Genomic DNA, 20,485 nt, shown 5'->3' on the forward strand with positions numbered 1-20,485 from the left:
TGATAACTGAAGCCTGTAAGCTGCCAATAACTCATACTAAACAATTACCAAAAGAAATATAAGAAAGGGAAGCTGTGAATCCTCTTCAGAGCCATGACAAATAGAAAGTGTCTGCTTTCTTTAAGGTACTATGTAAGAGAAGTTATTACTGAACTAATGTGATGAATGTTCAAAAAAAGCCCAGCAAATCACTGAAACTAGAATCTGAAAAAGGAGCTATTGTAGCAGTAACCGAGATCATTTTAAAATTGGAGAATGAGATAGAGATAATCTATATCTAAATAGGTAGTTCTTGTTTTAAGTGACTTGCTTCATTGTATAAGATAACTTCACTATTTATAGGCAGAGCTTGTCAAATGAACTAGTTTTCACACTACATTTTATTAGGATTAAAAAATAAATCACGTTAAGAAAAATATGGTGTATATATTACACATGCTTATTACCAATTGAAATCTTCTAGCTGCCCAGAAATAGGGCAAAATCCTAAAGTCTTTCCCATGGAAATTTTTCCTGAGTAAGGACTTAAAGGATTGAAACATCCAGTCCAGAGCACTTAGCATGATTATCCGGGTGCAGATGTTGTATTTTTCTAGATTATTTTTATCAGTGGTTCTGTGATGCCAGCTCCGTTGTAGCTAAATCTCCAAATAGTATATAGAGGGGCCTCACACAAAGTCCATTTTAAATATTAGTAAAACAGTAGGAATGTGTGTGTATATATATATATATATATATATATATATATATATATATCCCTTCCCCATCCCCAGGAGTCCTGTCCCATCTAGCTGGGACCTGCATTCCGTTTAGCAATATGGGAGGGCGGGATAGTTGCAACTGTCAGATTGAGAACCTCTACTCTCCTTTAATAGCTCTTTTTCTTCTGTTTGAGAATGAATGAATAGTAAATAGAGCCCAGATCCATCCAATCTTACCCCCTGCTCCCCTACCTCACCCCCGCAACAAAAACTTTTAGGATCCCCTGAATGTATTCTAGGTATCTCTTGAAGACAACCATTAGCCACTCCTTGGAAAGACTAATGTTCTCTGCTCTAATTCTAAAGCTCTGCCCTTGCAGCAACCACCCCAGCTACACATGTATGCATGCACACACCCTAGCTCCTTGATCTTCCACAACTAATCCACCCAGACTAGTTTATCCTCTCATTCCACATTCAATTGATGCAGATTCCATTTTTCCTGCTCTGATGCATTGTTGTTTCTGTCTGTCTCTTTACTGATCCAAATGGCTTGCAATCCAATGATTTGGCCTTATTTCACTCCTGCTCTTGCTAGACACATCTTTTCTTTGCTACAAGTCAGGACTCTCAACCCACAGCCCATTGGAGACCGAATTAAGGCATCAACTAAATGACACTTGCCATTTAGATTCTAGCAGTGAATTTGAGGAGGTGAATTGATACTCCAAAATGTCATGGAATCATTATTAATGGCTAGGGTTGTTGATTAATCGCAGTTAACTCAAATAATTAATAGCTATTAATCGCACTTTTAATCATACTGTTAAACAATAGAATACCAATTGAAATTTATTACATATTTTGGATGTTTTTCTACATTTTCAAATATATTAATTTCATTTACAACACAGAATACAAAGTGTACAGTACTCACTTTATATTATTTTTATTACAGATATTTGCATTGTAAAAATGATAAACAAAAGAAATAGTATTTTTCAATTCACCTCATACAAGTACCATAGTGCAATCTCTTTATCATGAAAGCACAGCTTACAAATGTAGACTTTTTTTGGTTACATAACTGCATTCAAAAACAAAACAATGTAAAACTTTAGAGCCTATAAGTCCATTCAGTCCTACTTCTCATTCAGCCAATGGCTAAGAGAAACAAGTTTGTTTACATTTACAGGAGATAATGCTGCCCTCTTCTTATTTGCAATGTCACCAGAAAGTAAGAACAGGCATTCACATGGGACTTTTATAGCCATCATTGCAAGGTATTTACATGCCAGATATGCTAAACATTCGTATGCTCCTTCATGCTTTGGCCACCATTCCAGATGATATGCTTCATTTTTTTTAAATTGCGCAATTAATCATGATTAATTATTTAAATTGCTTGACAGCCCTATTAATGGCATGTGCTAAATAGCAAAAGGTAAAAGGAAGGAAATGATAGCTAGGAATATAGAACTAGGTAGATCCTCCTCTTCTTTCTTCATAGCCTAGTCCAGTGTTTTGAGTTAGCAAATGTTCTCGCTGATTTAGTATCCACCATTAATCACAGCACTGAGCAAGAAAATGTCAATTCACCATTTTTCTCTCCTGAAACAGAGTGGCGGAGGGGTTGGGGAGAGGAAGTAAACTGCTTTAGATAATTTTTCTATATGGTACTAATTACAGAGAAGTCAGACTTTATCTATGATGCATTCATGCATATACACAGAGATAATGATTAATCTCACTTTATTTTGCAGATGCTTCAGAAAGTTGTTTGCTCGCCCCCAGTTCTGTCAACCAGCTCCTCAAGTGGAGAATCACGTATTATTGAACTAATTTTTTGAACTAATTATTCTCCACATGGCCTTCCTCCTGGTGTCAGCTTATCTTTTGCTGACTCACACTCAGGGTGCTCTTGTTCAGAATGAGGCACTGCTGGAGACGCTGAAGTCGCAAGTAGGATTTTTCAGTAATAAAAGTGAACACTATTCTGCACAGGTGAGACCTCCTGGCACAAACCGACGAATACCTCAGACGATCATTATAGGAGTTCGCAAAGGAGGGACCAGAGCCTTATTGGAAATGTTGGATATTCATCCTAATATTGTGGTAGCAACTACAGAAGTCCACTTCTTTGACTGGGATGAAAATTATGTTAAAGGAATAGACTGGTATAGGCGTCTGATGCCATTTTCTTATGAAAATCAAATTACTATTGAGAAAACACCAGGCTATTTTACCTCACCACAGGCTCCAGAAAGAATTCATGACATGAATAGCTCTATTAAACTGCTGCTCATTCTAAGAGACCCCACTGAGAGAGTAATATCTGATTATACCCAAGTATATTACAACAGACTAGAAAGTCACAAGCGTGTTCAGCCCTTTGAAGAAATTGTTATTAAAAATGGAGCACTTAATACCAAATACAAAGCTATTCAGAGAAGTCTCTATGATCTCCATATGGAAAAGTGGCTTAAGCATTTCAACTTAGATCAGATTCACATAGTGGATGGCAATACTTTAATCAAAGACCCTCTTCCTGAGTTACAAAAAGTGGAAACATTTCTTAATCTTCCTTCCAGAATTATGTCTTCAAATTTTTATTTTAACCAAACCAAGGGGTTCTATTGCATTAGAAGTGATGGAAGAGAGAGATGTTTACATGAGTCCAAAGGGCGTCCCCACCCTGTTGTCAACATCACTGTTTTAGAGCAACTTTACTCCTACTTCAGAGAGCACAATGCAAAATTTTACAGAATGGTTAATCATTCGTTTGACTGGCATTAATAATACAGTTGAAATAAATGTTTCTTAAAATGTCCTGAAATAAACTATTTTCAAAGTTACCTTTGTAAGCAATCTGAGGTAGCTCAGACTGAAAACTTCAGAAGTTGTTGTTATATTGAAAACAAAGCCTTCATTGGGGATAGTTATCCATTAGCAGTACCCTTTAAACATTGGAGAAATAAGTTTGCTATATTTATGTATAACTAACTACTGTGGGCCAGAATTTGATTTCAGTTTCACTGCTCCAAATCCATTAATTTCAGTGGAGAAACTTGAGATTTACACCTGTATGACTGAGATCAGAATTGTAAAAGCAGCAAAGAGTCCTGTGGCACCTTATAGACTAACAGACGTTTTGGAGCATGAGCTTTCGTGGGTGAATACCCACTCATGCTGCAAAACGTCTGTTAGTCTATAAGGTGCCACAGGACTCTTTGCTGCTTTTACAGATCCAGACTAACATGGCTACCCCTCTGATACTTGAGATCAGAGTTAAGTCTCTTTGGAAAAATGAGACTGCTTTAAGCAGTGTACAAAATGTAGATAGCTTAAATGGTATCATTCTAACTGTTCTGTAATGTTTGTTCGTAGTATTTTTTTTATGTCATGCGCTATGATAATGACATTGATTTCTAGAACTTTCATACAGTAGAATAATGACATATGTTAATACAGAGGATTTCAAACATGCTTCCTTTAAACAATTCAAAATTTGTGAAAGTAGCTATTATTGTAAAGTACTTCCTACTTAAATAACTAACATATGATAAAGGGGCTCCAGTCCAACTATGGTTTTGAATACCTACCAGCTTGCTCTGTGATGAGGCTCCTTCTATATAGAATGTTAGTACTAAACAACACACTTATTACTTGGTGCAAAATCTTCAAACTGGTGGAGAAAATTAACTATTTGGAGAAACTTAAAATGTTGGGGTTCAGGAGGCAAACCGACAAGGATCCAAAACACCCTTGGTTTACATAGCAAAATTGATCTGCTTAATAAAAAGTAAATCTGTAAACAAAGTCATTAGATGTCAGCAATTGTACAAATGTTTATTTAATTACATAAATTGTCACTTTCCTCTTGAATGGAAAACAATTTTTCATCAATACTACCTTATTGTTTGTATTTCTGTGACTAATTGTTCTATTGCTCTCTTAGATTTAGTTCACGTATCTAAGTTGACACATTGTTTACTGAAAAAAAATTAATTGCCTGCTCTCCAAAGCATGGAATAACTTTTTTTTTTTTGTAATTTCTATTTGCAAATCATGAGATGTACTCAGAGTTTAAAGAAATTTCATGTAACATGTATATAATATTGTATATCAGTCACAAGTTATCAGATTCAGGATATCAAGTATGATTTACTCAGATTTTCTATAAAATCATGTCAATCCATATTCATGTACTAGGAATTGTTTAGTCATGCGTCTGATGAAGTGGGTATTCACCCACAAAAGCTTATGCTCCAATACATCTGTTAGTCTGTAAGGTGCCACGGGACTCTTTGTTGCTCTTTTTAGGAATTGTTTGTTCATTATAATTTTGACAGCATCATGCTAGTCTTTTTTAGGTTCTAAGCCTTCTCAGGTGTATCAATAGTGAAAAAGAAACCCTACTTTAATCATTCTGACAGGAGTTATTTTGCCAGTTACAGGTATCCTGAGAAATGTACTAGCAGTTGCATTTGGGTTTTGGTCTTAATTATCATAATATGAAAAATCTCTTAATAATCACCCACCAGTGTACAAATAAGATCCTATAGTGGGATTTTAAAAATACTTTCTATATCCATCAACAACCATGGTTCCAGGCAGGCAGGAGAGAAGAAGAAAATATCTTCATGATCAGGTGCAATGTTGCTACTCAGGAACTCCAGTTTCATAGTGATAAGTGGTGATTCAGGCACACAGGTGGAGGTGAACGTAAGCTTCTACGGTCCAGTATGGCATACCAGTAAGAAAGCCGACCGTACCAGCAGAGCTGCTGATGGGGGTGGAGGGTGCAAAAGGGGAGCTGCCCTGGGGCCCAACAAAAGGGCCCAGGGCTTCCGACAGCAGCTGGAGCCCCTGGCCCTTTAAATCGCTGCTGGAGCCCCAGGGTAGCGGCGGCCAGGAGCCCTGGGTCTCCAGTGGTGATTTAAAGGGCCCAGGGCTCCCAACCACTGGTACCACGCCAGCGGCCAGAGCCCCAGGCCCTTTAAATCGGTGCCATCCCTGCCCTTTCTGCCCAAGGCCCCACCCCTTCTGGGGGCCCAGAGCCACCCCACCTTGCCCAGGATCCCGGCTGCCCTGCAAGTCCATCAAGTTACTCCCACCCCTGCACACAGGTCACATTGGTATGAATGGGAGTTCTGCTACTCATCCAGTATTACTTTGAAATGTTATCCCTTAGATGTTCCTAGTACCACATTGCAGCCTGTTCCCTAGTGACCACAAACCTCCACTCTACGAGACATGTTGACTACTGAGCAATAACAGGGGATGCCTTTCTGGAAGACATAGTTTAGTTTTAATGAATGAAATTCTGTAGTCTGTTGTACAGCAGGTCAGAGTAATGATCTTATAGTCACTTCTGGCCCTAACATCGATGAATCTAGTGCTTTCTGCACCGAGATTGTGTGTGCCTTGAAATCCTACTAAAGTAAATGGGAACTGAAGTTATTCAATCCTTCTGCAGTCAGTTAGTGTGTTCTTTACATCCACGGCCAACTCCTCTTGAGGTTAAATAGAATCATCCCCAAACAAAGTTAAAAGGAAATATATCCTTAGTCAAAACCTCTCCAATAAAAAAGCAGACGGTTAAAAATTGTGCAGAGCAGCTTGTATTTTCAGACTAATATTTAAATTACCTACTTTTGCTATTTTTGTGTGTGTGTACATATAATAATTTCTGTATTAAGAGCCACTTGCTCATTCATCATTCTGAGATTTTCCAATTATTTTAGTTTTCTGGCGTATCAATCACTTAGTAAATCTCTGATTTGTAAAAGTAGGTAACTACATCTGAAATGTACTTATAGAGCAGGGGTGGGCAAACTTTTTGGCCCGAGGGCTACATTGGGGTTGTGAAACAGTAGGGTGGGCCGGGTAGGGAAGGTTATGCCTCCCTAAACAGCCTGGCCCCACCCCCATCCACCCCTGCCTACTTCCCACCACCTGGCTGTCCCGCACCCATCCAAACCCCCCCCCCCCGCTCCTTGTCCCCTGAATGTCCCCTCCCGGGACCCCCACCCCATCCAACGCCCCCTGCTCCTTGTCCCCTGACCACCCCCTGGGACCCCAACCCCCTTGCTCCTTGTCGCCTGACCGACCCCCTCCCCTTCCCCCAGGGTGACCAGACAGCAAGTGTGAAAAATTGGGACAAGAAGTGGGTAATAGGAGCCTATATAAGGAAAAGGCCCAAAAATCAGGACTGTCCCTATAAAATTGGGACATCTAGTCACCCTACCCCCCCACCCTGAACCTCCATACCCTCCCTGTCCCCTGACCACCCCCTGGGGCTTCCTTCCCCTTACCATGCCATTCAGAGCAGCAGGACAGGCTTATTGGACAGCCTGGGAGATGGGCGATTGCAAGCCAGGTAGTGTGGCTGGGGGAGGAAAGCAGGGGAGGGGCCAGCCTCCCTGGCTGGGAGTTCAAGGGCTGGGTAGGATGGTCCTATGGGTCAGACGTGGCCCACAGGCCGTAGTTTGCCCATCTCTGTTATAGAGGAATAAATAATTATGGTCCAACATTTTTACCAAAGTCAGAGTTGTAGCTTCTTATAATGAAAGGCCTCACTGGAGTAAGGGTCTGGTTAGAGTGTCCCACTAAAGTCAAACCAGAAGTGAAAACTGTATTCCAGAAGAGTACATACCATTAACTTATAGCATTCATTTTTCCCCAGTATTATTTTCTATTACTTATGCGTTCTAATACTTTAGTTGTACCATTTTTCACATTTTGTTTTTCTTTTGGCAAGGTTTTGACTGAGGGTAGTTCTATTTACTTGTATCAAGCAAGTGTAATGTTTTTCCTTGGTGAAAAATGTAAGTTGAACACAAAGGCTTATTTATAGTAGTTGCCAATAACAGCTGATTTCACAAGGCTGCATCAAATTCCTTTAGGCTTCTGAAAGAAAGCAAGTATCTTTCTATACATTTGCCTGTAGGCATCGATACAGGTTTTTTGTTTTGTTTTTTCTCTGAGGTTTAAGTGACTAGTATGCAGGCACACCAGTTGGCAGAAACCTGTGTGCATCTGTGAAAATGTTTCTGAAATTTACATTTCAAGGAGTGCTGATCTATATGGATTAGTGATGCATAAATCTACCTGATTTGTCAGCAAAGTGTTCATCCATTTCTGTTCAGCAGTTCTGGGAAAAACAGCTAAGGGAATGAATTCAATGAACTCCTTACAATTTACTAGAAGCAGGAGAAATATATTATGCATAGTTTAACTTTGTTGATCATCTTTTTTCATTTATCTAAACCCCTCCGAAGTTTGGATTGAGGAATCCATTTTAAAAGAGCCAGTTTAACCTTTGCATTTCAGTATTCCCGGGGCAGAAAAGGCTGTAGTAGAGATTGCAACTGTAATTTCAATGACAGACCCCATTTCCGTCTCCTGCAGGACTGAAATGTTCCATACATGGGCTCAAGTGAAAGGCGACTTTTCCCCATACGTATAATAGAAAATCCATGCAGCTCTCTTTTAGCCATATGAAACTAAACATAATAATTTCCCCTGGTGACATAATCCAATTTATTTTATATACACAACTCAAAAATGGTTGAATTTGAAACCTGCTATTTAAATAATGCTCATTGAGGAGTATGTGTACCATCAAGTGGGAGAAACTATTATCCAAGGAATTCTTAAAGGGCAGGAGTGACAAATATCATCACTCCCGTTCCCTTCCCTCCCCCCCAAAACCCCCCAACTTTTGGATCATCCAAATGCTCATTCTTCTGACATGCTCTGCCAGCCAGAGAAAATGCTTCAGAGGCCATTTTCACAGGGGAGATTGTTTTAAGCCCTGCCACTAACATCAAAAACAAAAATTCTGTATTGCAGAGATTGAGGATTTCAGAAGCTCTCCAGCATTCTGCAACATCCTGTACATTTTAAGCTTTCACTTTAACTATAGTTTCCCTCCTTTTTCAGTTGGCAAGATACAGCTGTCAAACTAGAAACAGCTGTGCTGTTGCCTTTTATTAATTCAGCCTTGCAGAGAACTGTCACCAGTCAAACAGCAGCAGCCACAACAGTGTGAATTCTTTTTGTGTTGTCCCCATTTGTGCCCCCATGCACCTCAAATGAAAGATTTTACTTTACAGCCTAACACTGAAAGGTCCTGAAGTTATTCTGCTAAGGTGCGCTTGGTGTCTCACACACACTAATAATTTTCCAGTTGAGTTTCATTATGGGCTGCATAGTGGCCTCCTGTGGTAGAATGCACTCACTGATAGCTTGGCTTTGATGGAGCCACATGAGAGGGCTCCCCCCACCATCTCCCTTAAGGGGGGATTCCTTGCATAGGAAGACTCTCTGTGGACCCTCCCTAGGATGCAGCTCCTTCCCATGTGAGTCTTCAGAGCCCCAAATCCTAGAGGGTGCATATCACATCACCCTCCCATCCCCACAAAATACTGCACACACCCCCACAGCAGGGCTACATCTTTCCACTCCTCCTCCCCTCCATGTAGATCCCAAACCCATGCAGCTCCCAAAACAGGGTCCTGGGAAATGGTTATGATTAGGCTGAACCATCCTTGCAAGTGAAGGAGGGGGGGAACATTCACATATTTCAGGGGCATGCGTAAACAAGAAAAAAATGCAAAAATTCAAAAGGTTCCCACAGCAACTTTAATTCATAATTACCCCCCTGACCACTACAAGATCTTTGCCACTTTCAGTTGATGCATAAAAGTTTGAGTAGTGTCACGATACTACATTGTATCTTGTTCAAAATACTGAATCTGCTTTGGCAGTCTATTCCAGTTTACAAACTCAAAAAAACTCACAAATAGCTTATGTGTTACTCCTGTGAGAGACACAGACAGAAAGATGAACTGATTTGGGTGCAGGCAGGGATTGCCTGTGTTCTAGCCTTCAAAACAATAATTTGACTATTTTACAAAATGTATTAAGGTCATGGATGAAACATAAGGCTGGAAGTGACCTCACAAAGACATCAGGGCCAGGTCCCTGTGTGACACTAACAGACCCCCGGTTGTCAGCAGGCAGGATCAAACTGGGGACCTCTGGAGCTTAGAGCATGAACCTCTACAGCAGGGGTGAGCAAACTTTTTGGCAGAGGCTACACTGGGGTTCTGAACCTGTATGGCGGGCCAGGTAGGGAAGACTGTGCCTCCCCAAACAGCCTGGCCCCTGGCCCCTATCCACCCCCTCCCACTTCCTGCGCCGACTGTCCCCCTGAGAACTCGCCTCATCCACCACCACTCCTTGTCACCTGACCACCCCCTCCCAGAACCACCACACCCCCTAATCACACACTCCCCGGATCCCACTCCCTCCCAACACCCCCTGCTCCTCCCTGTCTCCTGACTGCCTCTTGGGCCCTCCTGCTCCTTATCTAACCACCCCGCTCCCAGCCCCCTTACCATGCCGCACAGAGCCCAGGGCTGGCAACCATGCCTCCTGGCCGGAGCCAACCACACTGCTGCGCAGTCTAGAGCACCAGGGCAGGCGCTTGCAACATGGTGAGATGAGGCTGTGGGGGAGAGGGGGCAGCAGGGAGGGCCCAGGGGACTAGCCGCCTTGGCCTGGAGCTCAAGGGCCAGGCAGGACAGTCCCATGGGCTGGATGTGGCCCGCCAGCCACAGTTTGCCCACCTCTGCGCTACATAGAGTGACCAGATGTCCCTATTTTATAGGGCCAGTCCGGATATTTGCGGCTTTTTCTTCTATAGGCGCTTAGTTCCCCCCAGCCCAATTTTTCACACTCGTCACTCTAGGGCTACAGCATGAGCTAAAAGGCAACTGGGTATTAGCTAAGACTGTAGAGCAGACAAATTTCTCTCTCTTTCTCTCTCTCAGGGGTCTGGGTGCCACTAAATGGGACAGAACACCACACCCACGAGGTGTGTTGGTTACACCTGCACTGTGGCAAGATCAAGATCTTGATCAAGTAAACCTCCACCATCCCTGACAGATATTTGACCAACATGGTGTTCTTAAAAATTTCCAGTGAGGATGATTTCACACCCGCCCTTGGAGGTTAACTACTCTTCTAGTTAGAAATGTTTTCCTAACCCTACATGCAGCCACAGAAACTCCAGCCCTTACTCAATTACACTTTAAAAATATAACAAAAGAGAAACTGGCATCCAAACACCAAGGCTTGAAAAATATGACTAATGTGCAGGGAACTAAGCCTTTAAATTATGAAGATGAAGGTTAGACTTTTTCCTGCAGTTGTAAATTTGATCCCTGAGTCCAAAGTTTGAATTGCATCAGGAGGAAAAAATGCAGACACATTGGAATTAAAATCAATAGTAACTAGCCTATTAAACCAATAGTTAAATGACCAATGTTTGTTACTGGCCAAATACTTTGCCCCCTGGTTATATGGGATTTTAGTGTAAGTGACATGAAATTTCAGTTACTATTTCATAAACCAAATGCCAAGGTAATCTTGAGTAGTGGCTAAAAATGCGTCTGCACTATCATATAGACAAATTAATGGAAAGAGAGAAAATAGTTGGATTCAGGACTATGAATTTCACGCTAGTGCCTTATTCAAATCTTCTGTGATTTTTGTCTCCATACAGGTAAAAATAGCACATTGTATTATGAACATACTGTAGTCCTCTAAGGGCATGTCATGTCAAATGTATAGTATCTAGTAAAATAACAAATGTGTAGCAAATATCATTTAGTATGTTTTTGTGTTATACTTTTGATGCGGGTTTGACTCGCACTTTTATCCTGTCTGTCCTTTTATTCTTAGTACAAATAACGACCACCAGCTTTCTGAAGAAAAAACTGTCTTACTGCACACTCTTTAGAAGAAATGCAGAGGTGTTTTTGGCAGAAGAGAATGAACAGTTTTTCTTAACGGTAGTTCAAATGTTGCTACAATGGAGCAGAAGGACATGAAACATGCTGGGATTAAATGGCAAGAATTCTGATGGTTCTCTTTAGTCATGGATTGAAAGTAGTTTTAGAATAGAATTCGCCTCATTTTTCTTTCTCTACTCAGAAATACAGCTAAGTAATCAAGTATTTTTGTCCTGCACAGGCATATACTGCTGTAAACTTTTAGTAAAGCACAGATCTCTGGCTTCAAATGAAATAGGAAGGATGTGAGGGAAGCACAGTGACCTTAGACTCTGTTGACATATGGCCTTGAGCAACATGATCTAAGTCTGAGTCAGGCAAAAATTCTGAGTTGCCTGATCTGAGAAGTAAAACACCTTCCTACTGAAGTGGCTCTTTTTATCTCTCCTGAAAAACCATGCCCTGTAAACACTAAAATGCCCTCTTTCATATATATCCGTGCCCCCCACACACACACACCTGCACTAGTACAACAAAAAGCAAGTCTCACAAAGACCATCACAGACTGAATGGTGGATGAATTTTTGTCTTGATTGGTTTGTAAGACGACTGAAAAAATAGTTAAGATTCAAAGGAGGTCTGCTATAGCTGTGCAAAAAAATCATCTTGCACTGTTTGGAAATTACCCTGCTCCAATACAAAACAAGATTGTATCCAAAGCTCTGCACTAAAATGAATATCCTGTTGGGGGTGGACTGTAGCATGGGCAGCTATTGAAATGTTTCTAATTTACTGTTACGTTCACATACTTCAGTCATTCTAGGGCTATGCTCCAGTGAGTTCCTCATGAGCAAACACCTTTCATCCCTCCTGATTAATCTTTCCTAGTGTGACATTCTATACCTTGGGGGAACATCATGGAACCCCCCATTCCTCATTTTCATATAATTGTATATAAAAATATGCCTTGTAAGGTGTCAGGAGAAAGGTTATGATCTGCTGAAAGTCATTGTTCTATCTAACTATGTGTATCATTAACGCATATGAAGTTAAGAGAATTGTGTTGTATGGTTGTCACTAAAATATGCTGTGGGTTTGGGAGGCACCCAGATACTGGCTCTACAGAGACAATGACAAAGGGGGTAACCAACACCAGGGTTGGTGCTGTTGAACGGAAATCACCAGCCATTGTCTAGCAGGGAAGCTACAAATTCAGTGACTCACTTGCATGAGGCCGCACCAGGGGAATTGCTCAACCTTGCTTAGGGATTCATCAATGCCCCCAGACATGCCTGGACTTGCATTCTCCAAACACATGGGTCTGAGAGTATAAAAGAGACCACAGGGGCCCCATGCTTGGCTCTTCTCCTGCCTCCATCTACACTGCAAGCAACCAAGACACTGAGAAGAAGACAAGACTCCAACAGAGGAGATTGGCCCAAGTTTAAGGAACAAACCTGTATATTAAAGCCTGCAATATCCAGTGAGGTGAGAAAAACTGCCTAATCTAGTTGTTGCCCAGTCTAATAGGGTTGAGAGTTTAGACTGCATGCTTATATTTTATTTTTTTGGTAACTAACTCTGAATTTTTAAGTGACTTAATGTCACTTAAAAAATCTACCTTTTATAGTCAATACATTTTATTGTTCATCTTTACCAGTGAGTTTACATGAAGTGTGGGGCAAATCTGCTCTGGTTTGACAAAGGCTGATGTATGTCCACTTTCCATTGTTGAAGTGGTGAAGCAATTAATACATTTTCACTGCCCACCTTGAGCAGTGCAAGACGGTATATTCCTGAGGTACAATGCGGGGAGCTAGGGGGATTTGGCTCTGATGCCTTTCTCTGTGTGATTCATGAGTGGCTCTGGAAGCATTCATGCAATCTAGCTGGGTGTGGGGCTCCACGTGCCATTGTGCTGAGTGATCACAGCCCCTGGAGGGGCTTGCTGTTGGTCACTAGCAAGGCATTGTGAGAGACAGCCCAGGCTGAAGATAATTAAGGGGGCACAGCGGTCCCTCAGTCCCAGGCTGCACCCTGTGGGGATCTCGTCACAGTGGTCCAGAGAGCAGGGTGAAATGCACAGTTTGTTGTACTGAGCAAGATTTGCACTTCATAGACTGGTGTAAAGATTTTAAGTGTGGTGGCTAATGACAATCAGGAGGAGGCTTCCAGTTTGTTATTTTCTCTTTGCTTGTTTCGGAAAAGGGCAGTAGGAACAGAAAATCAGGACAATGACTGAAAGCAGTGAAGCAATTGAGAAGTTGGAGCTTTTTAGGCTGCAGGTTGTAGAAAAGGAGTGGGAGCACCAGAGACTACTGCAACTGAAAGAACTGGAGATAAAGGAGAAGTGGGAAGAAAGAGAGAGAAAGAGCAAAACTACCAACTGGACCTGCTAGAGAAGCAGAACCAGAACCCCAGAGATTCCCATCATGCCAGAAATCCACAGTTGGGACCATGTATGTCCTGCATACAAAGAGACAGATGATATTGCTGAATATCTGACTACCCTTGAAAGGCTGCATGCAGGGCATGAGAACGCTGATGCCAAGAGGGTTCCTGATTTCATAATTAACTGGTAAAGCTCTAAGTGTATTCAATGAAATGCCCATTGAGGATGCTTTAGACTACTGCAAATTCAAAAGCACTGTTTTACAAAGGTTTCAGATTACTCTTGAAACACAGAGAGTTAAATTTAGGAATCGTAAGAGAGATATTTGTATGAGTTAACGGGGAATACGTGAACAAACTGAAAGATCTGATGAGAAAGTGGGTGAGGGGCAAAGGTGTTACAAGCTTTGAGGGGAATGTTTGGTCTTGTGGCTCGAGCATTTCCTAGGCATATGTAAGGCTGATGTAAAGCAGAGTCTATGGGACAAAGATGTAAAGTCTGTGGATGAGATGGCGTCTCTTGCTGATGCCTTCGAACAGACCCAGGCATCTACTGAAAATAAACCACCAAAAGAGGTGTTTAAAACTGGTGGGAAGGGAGGGGATCCCATTTTATCACTAGCAAGGGGGTGGGAGGCTGGGCACTCACCTCCCCAAAACCATTCCTCTAACCCTCATCCCAAATCTCCTCTATAAGCCGAAGAGCCCAAAGCATGCTATCAGTGTAATTCCACTGATTGCCTGAATAATAAATGCCCTGTGCTAGGAGGAAGCAGGCAACCAATAGCTCATGTTAGTCACTGACTGAATTAAACAATGTGAGGCAAATACTAAGCTCGCTGCCAGCTGATACCTTCCACTCTTAGGTGGTGCATTGAGGGGAGGAGGGTGAAGGGGTATCAGGCATATTAGGAAAACCATATCAATATATGATCATAGAATCATAGAATATCAGGGTTGGAAGAGACCTCAGGAGATCAGCTAGTCCAACCCCCTGCTGAAAGCAGGACCAACTCCAACTTGATTGTTGTCAATCAAGCTCTGAAATACACATAAGGTGAATCAATCTGTTCTCTACAGATGGAGGGTTTCAAAAGCACCTCCATGACTGAAAATCCCACCCTCTGCTTCCAGGGCATGAGGCATGCCAGAAAAGGATTAGAGGTAAAGTTCTGAAAAGCCATCTTAAGGCTAAATTCACAAGGGGGACTTGGGTCTCTTTCTGGACAGTGGAAGTCACAGCCCCAAAATGGATGCTCAGTCAGCAAGTGAAGTAGGGTGCTGCCTAAGCTAGCCTGTAGGCAATGCAAAAGAATGACAGGTGCTTAGGGTCCAGCACCTAAGGATGCTTAACTCCCATTGGATACCTAGCTGACACATGGGAGGAAGGCACCTATTGCCTATACTGATTCACAACTATGAACCCTAAGTTCGGTGCCTAAGCCCGAGCAACCCTTTCTCACCACAAAAATAAATAATAATAATAATAATGAGAATTAGCGTTTATTATCCAGTGGTTAGGAGGGCACTCATCTGGGATGCAGTGCAAATCATCACATTGACTGAGAGGAGTAGAGACTTGAACCCAAGGCTTCAAGCAGCTTCGCTGTGAGTAGCTAAGCAGTTTCAAGACTTAGGTGGCTTTTGTGCATATGTAGTGGCAGAAACTTAGGCAGCAGCTGAGTGGTGGTTTTATGACTGTCAGTGGCACTTAGTTGGACTTAGTCATGTAAGTGTAGGGCTGGCCTGCATCCACTGACACAAGGCTCGGGCTGTAAAACTGCAAGAAGGTTCCACAGCCTGGGCTCCAGCCCAAGCCCAAACCTAGATGCTGCAATTAAATAGCCCAAACTAGCTGATACAGGCCAGCCTCAAGTGTTTAATCACAGTGTAGACATATCCTAAGGGCCTTTGTGGAGCTACCTGTAGATACCTATGTTTCTGCCAGGAGGACTCCCATCTGATGAGCTGTTCAGAGTCCTAGCCCTGGTAGAGGTCCCAAACTCCAAGTTTACAAGTGGGGGTCTGATTCTATACTGCCCTAATGGCAGGGCTATAGCATCACACATTGTTTCTCTCTAGCCTAATAACTATTGCCCACCCCAAATAGCCTGGTGGTTAGGGCACTCATGTGGGCTGTGGGAGACCTGGATTGATGTCTCTGTTCCAAATGAGCGGGAACTGAAAACAAGGCTTTTCCATCAGAGCTGAGTGCTCTAACCAAAAGGGCTATTAGAGTGCGTCTAATGAGAAAGGTCTGTTGGCTTTGGTGCCTAACTCCACAAGATGGTTCATGGCTGAGCATCCCAAACAGAAGGATGCAGCACCCATCAATCTGGGGGAGGGGGGCCCAAGACCCAGATCAATGGGAGTTAGGCATCTAACTCAGAGCTCATCAATTGGATTGGGCCCCACAAGTGAGCTAGGCAGGGCAAACTCCTAGTTTGTGAACTCTGACAGGCAGGGTTGTCCTTACCCATATGCAAAGTACACAGCTGTGTAGGGCACCAGGAAATCTGGGAAGGAACTTAGGCAGCTCAGTGGGGGGTTTTGAGGATCTAAATTTTTTATTTAGGTGCCTAACATGGCAGTTAGGTGCATAACTCCCTTTGTGGAACTAGCTTTCTGTATCCGTACTTTTCTGAGAGGCTCTGTCTGTGACCCCCACTTAGCCCAATTAACAGCTATAGCAATCAGGCTCTGTGGAGGAATTAATGAGGGATTGCATGTCAATCAGGTACAGAAGAGCCTGAAAGGAGTTTCTGCCTGTGTAGCTCTATTCTGGAGGTCACACCGGGGAAAGGGGGGAATGCCATGTGACCAGAAGTTCAGTCCCTCGCTGCACATAAAACCAATAACTGGAGGAAGCCTCCTGAGGCCGCTCCCATAATGATGGGTGGGCTCCAGTTTGCTGGAAAGGTGACTACCCTGCCCATTACACGGTGAAAGGACTGCAGGTAGTCATTAAAAAAAATCCCAGTCTATACAGCAGGACCACAGCCATCCATCCTATTCTGTAAAGCAACACAGCAGGCAGAGCTCATTGGTACGGGCTGTCCTCTCACAGGCAACTCTGCAACTGCCATCTACAGAGGTGAGCCTTTTTGTTATTGTTGCAGGGTTCATTGAGTTGCCAATCTTCCCCCCTCCCATCATATGATGCTGGATGAGGCAGTAAGTTTTTATTTTATTCTCTGCTAGGACATTTTCCTTCCATTGAAGTAATTATTACACACAAGAAGGATTTAATCTGTGATTCCCCTTGGGCTGCGAGTGTTGTGGGACTGATGTTTTGGTGAACTGTAACTGCTTTACACCCAACTAATTCATTGCTACAGGCTCTTAACTCGAGATACTTCCTCCCCTCCATCAATGGCCTATATAACAATTACCTACCTTTTCTCATAGGGACAGGAGTCTAACTGGCTACGAGCAGCTGATGCAGCTGTACAGTGCTTGCCAGCACAGGCGTCTGAACTGCGGCCTGCATCGTAAGCAGCATTCCCTCTTGAACCGCCTTCGCAAGACCAAGAAGGAGGCCCCTCCCATGGAGAAGCCAGAGGTGGTCAAAACTCACCTGCGCGACATGATCATCCTCCCTGAGATGGCGGGCAGCATGATCGGCATATACAACGGCAAAACCTTCAACCAGGTGGAAATCAAGCCCGAGATGATTGGCCACTGCCTGGGCGAGTTTTCCATCACCTACAAGCCAGTGAAACACGGCAGACCTGGTATCGGTGCCACCCACTCATCTAGGTTTATTCCTCTGAAGTAAATCATGCTTTGGGAAAATGTTTTCTATATGTAAATAAAGAAAATGCTCCTGCCTGGGGAAAAAAAAAATCCAAGCTTAAGTCACTTAGGACTAGATTCACAAAGGCACTAAGACATTGCAGTGCCTCGCTCCTCGGCACCCTGCTGTCCTGCGTTAAGTGCCCAGGCTCCCCATGCATTATAGGGGGAGAGTTATGTAGCTAACACCTGTAAACCTTTCCTACTGACTAGTTTAGGTGGCTGTCTGCTCAGCCTGCTAGTATTTGGGAATCCCATTCTTAGGTGCCTAACTCTCCCTGGCCATTGCATAGGGAGCCTGGGCATCTAACTCAGGCTTCTGGATTCCACTAGGCAGTAGGGCACCTGAAGTCAGGCTCAGAATTGCACTGCCTAAGTCCCCTTTGAAGAGCTAGCCCAGAGTGTCTAATCAGCTTTCTGCAACTTCTAGTTTCAATGGGCCAGCAACTGCAGAGGCACCTCTTACCTTGATAAGGCCCTTAGTGCATTAGTCTTTTTTTAAACAAATAAGAACTGGGTATTGTCTGGGTTCCACATGTTCTAGTTTTTATGAACCCCTCTCTTGATTACCTGTATATTATGATCATAGGGAGGAGGAATGCATTACCCAGGTTTAACACTAAAGCCCAAGGTGTTTATTTTACATAAGCCCATCTTCACTATCACTCACAAGCCGTCTTTGATTTCCTTCTCTTTTTGTAGATTCTCCTCTGTGTTTTTAAATTTTGAATGAGTCCTGATTTTACTAATTCATGGAGTAAATAGTTTTGACCTTAAATTGCACCTCCCTGGACTGAGAGAAGTAAAAACAGAATCATTTCCCTTTTCTGTGGCTTTCACAACTGAACAGTTTTATCGCTATGTTCCATTAGTGTCTCCGGAGACCAGACATGCAACCCTGAAAACAATTAAAACAAAACCAAAATACCCTTCCCTAACAGTCATATCAAACAAAGTGATTGGGTTGCTATTTTTTAAAAAGTAGAAAAACCAATTAATCTTCAACTGAATATATATATATATATATAAATAATTTAGCAAAATTACATAGAGACAGAACTTCAGCTGCTGAAATTGGCGTAGTTTCCATTTCCAGCCATAACATCCATCTTCAGTGAATGTTCCCCCAAATATTTATTATAGCTCTGGCAGAGATTTTATGGAATGTTGAGAATGAAGAGCTACATTACAATCACTGATACATCAGTGTGTGCAAAAAATGTTCTTTCAGTCTTTGGTGGTTGATAAGCCAGCTAGAATGACTGTACTTGCTAAAATACAAATACAGTATCTCTTAATGTATGAATTAAACATATGGTAGTAATGTTAATAATAATAATATGTAAACCATTTCTCTCTCAATTTAATTTATCAGTAGAACTACCATTCAGTACGTTAATCAATGACAAGCAATAAACTGTGTTTTCTAACTTCATATATAAATAAATATATTTACTGCTAGGAGTGGGGGAAAAGTTTCCTTTATTTGCATCCCTGGCCTCATTCTGTCAACATATCACACAGATTGCTGGATACACACAGAGATGCACTCTGGCAATGCTAAGGAGGGACCTCCTTTTGCTGCTGTCTGTTTCAACTTATTAATAATAGGATGATGCTTCTGGCACATGTAAAATAAATTAATATTGGATTAATTCAATTCAAACAAGATTTCAGGAAAACACATTGCAGATTCATTCATCACAGACTTGAGATCAATCCATTTAAAAAAGAGTAAGAATGTCATTATGTTTACATATATAATTGCCTAAAGCTGATCTAAATGATAGAATAAACTCTAACACTCTCCAGCATGCCTTCAAAGATGATAAGCCACCAGTGTATAAAATAGAAATATAGTATTTGCAACACTAGCAGTCACACTGAGGAATTCTTTTAAATAGCTATTTAGTTTTACTTTAGATAACATGTTATCTGAGCTATCAAAGTAACTTATTGTAGCTGTTGTTTCAAAATTATGCTCTGTGGCAATTCCTTTGTTGCTTAATAGTGATAATTTACTTTTAATATAAAGCTCATAGGACTGAAAATCTAGTATCATTTTTGCAAATGCTACTGCAATGAACTCAGCAACAGAGTGTCTGCCAAAGTTAACACAATTCATTTTAAGTGTAGTGTTCTTTACTTCCTTTATTTGCTCATTTGTAGAACTTTATGGATGAAAAGAATATATTCAAATAATCTGTGTGTATTAAATTCTATCCCATGCTTTTCATGTTAAAAATACAGAATGCCTGAATAAATATTGTCGCCTTTACAGTATGAATCCTGTTGATGGGTAGATCAAAATAGACAGTATGAACTAAATGACAGATTCTGGAGCCCATCAAACTCCTACTGAATGTAATGGGTGTTCTGCCTGAGCCAAGGGCTTATCTACATGCTGCATAAGTGCGCACCAACGGGGGTGTAAATTCTAGTTTGTCCCAGTGTGTCATGCACCAACTGTCTTTGAAACAGGACTGAGTCAGTGCACACTAGAGAACTTTTAGTGAGCACCAGCAGGGTTCACACAATCAGTGTGCAATGCACAAGTGCACACTTCAATCAGAGCATATCTAGAAACAGTTTAAACAGTTACAGTGCAGGGGTTCTCACATTTCTGAATGCTGGTGTATAGACCTCTTAGAAATACCAAATATATGATTGTTCTCAGCTCTGGAAGGAAAGCATTCCCACAGACTTAGAGCTCCACAGGCAAAAGTACAACCTATGCTTAGTCCATCACTAAAAGCCCTCAGGTCAAAAAGCTGTCTTTCTCTCCAACTTTTG

General features: G+C 42.0%; 2 protein-coding genes across 4 annotated transcripts in view; both read left to right on the top strand.

The window, feature by feature from the left end:
* Positions 1–4,885, top strand: part of LOC127054033 (heparan sulfate glucosamine 3-O-sulfotransferase 1-like) — a 115,152-nt gene extending 110,267 nt beyond the window's left edge. For all 3 annotated transcript variants that reach the window (XM_050959675.1, XM_050959676.1, XM_050959677.1), the window contains exon 2: positions 2,465–4,885. In XM_050959675.1, the coding sequence (XP_050815632.1) occupies positions 2,568–3,497 (930 nt within the window). In that variant the 5' untranslated portion in view covers positions 2,465–2,567 and the 3' untranslated portion in view covers positions 3,498–4,885. The remainder of the gene's footprint in view (positions 1–2,464) is intronic.
* Positions 4,886–13,740: 8,855 nt separating this feature from the next.
* Positions 13,741–17,743, top strand: LOC127054525 (40S ribosomal protein S15-like). Its single transcript, XM_050960762.1, has 2 exons — positions 13,741–13,856; positions 17,306–17,743. The coding sequence occupies exons 1-2, from the start codon at positions 13,741–13,743 to the stop codon at positions 17,673–17,675; spliced, it is 486 nt and encodes a 161-aa protein (XP_050816719.1). The 3' UTR covers positions 17,676–17,743.
* The last annotated feature ends 2,742 nt before the right edge of the window (positions 17,744–20,485 follow it).

The sequence above is a fragment of the Gopherus flavomarginatus genome, chromosome 6, assembly GCF_025201925.1.
Source record: "Gopherus flavomarginatus isolate rGopFla2 chromosome 6, rGopFla2.mat.asm, whole genome shotgun sequence".
Classification (NCBI taxonomy): domain Eukaryota; kingdom Metazoa; phylum Chordata; order Testudines; family Testudinidae; genus Gopherus; species Gopherus flavomarginatus.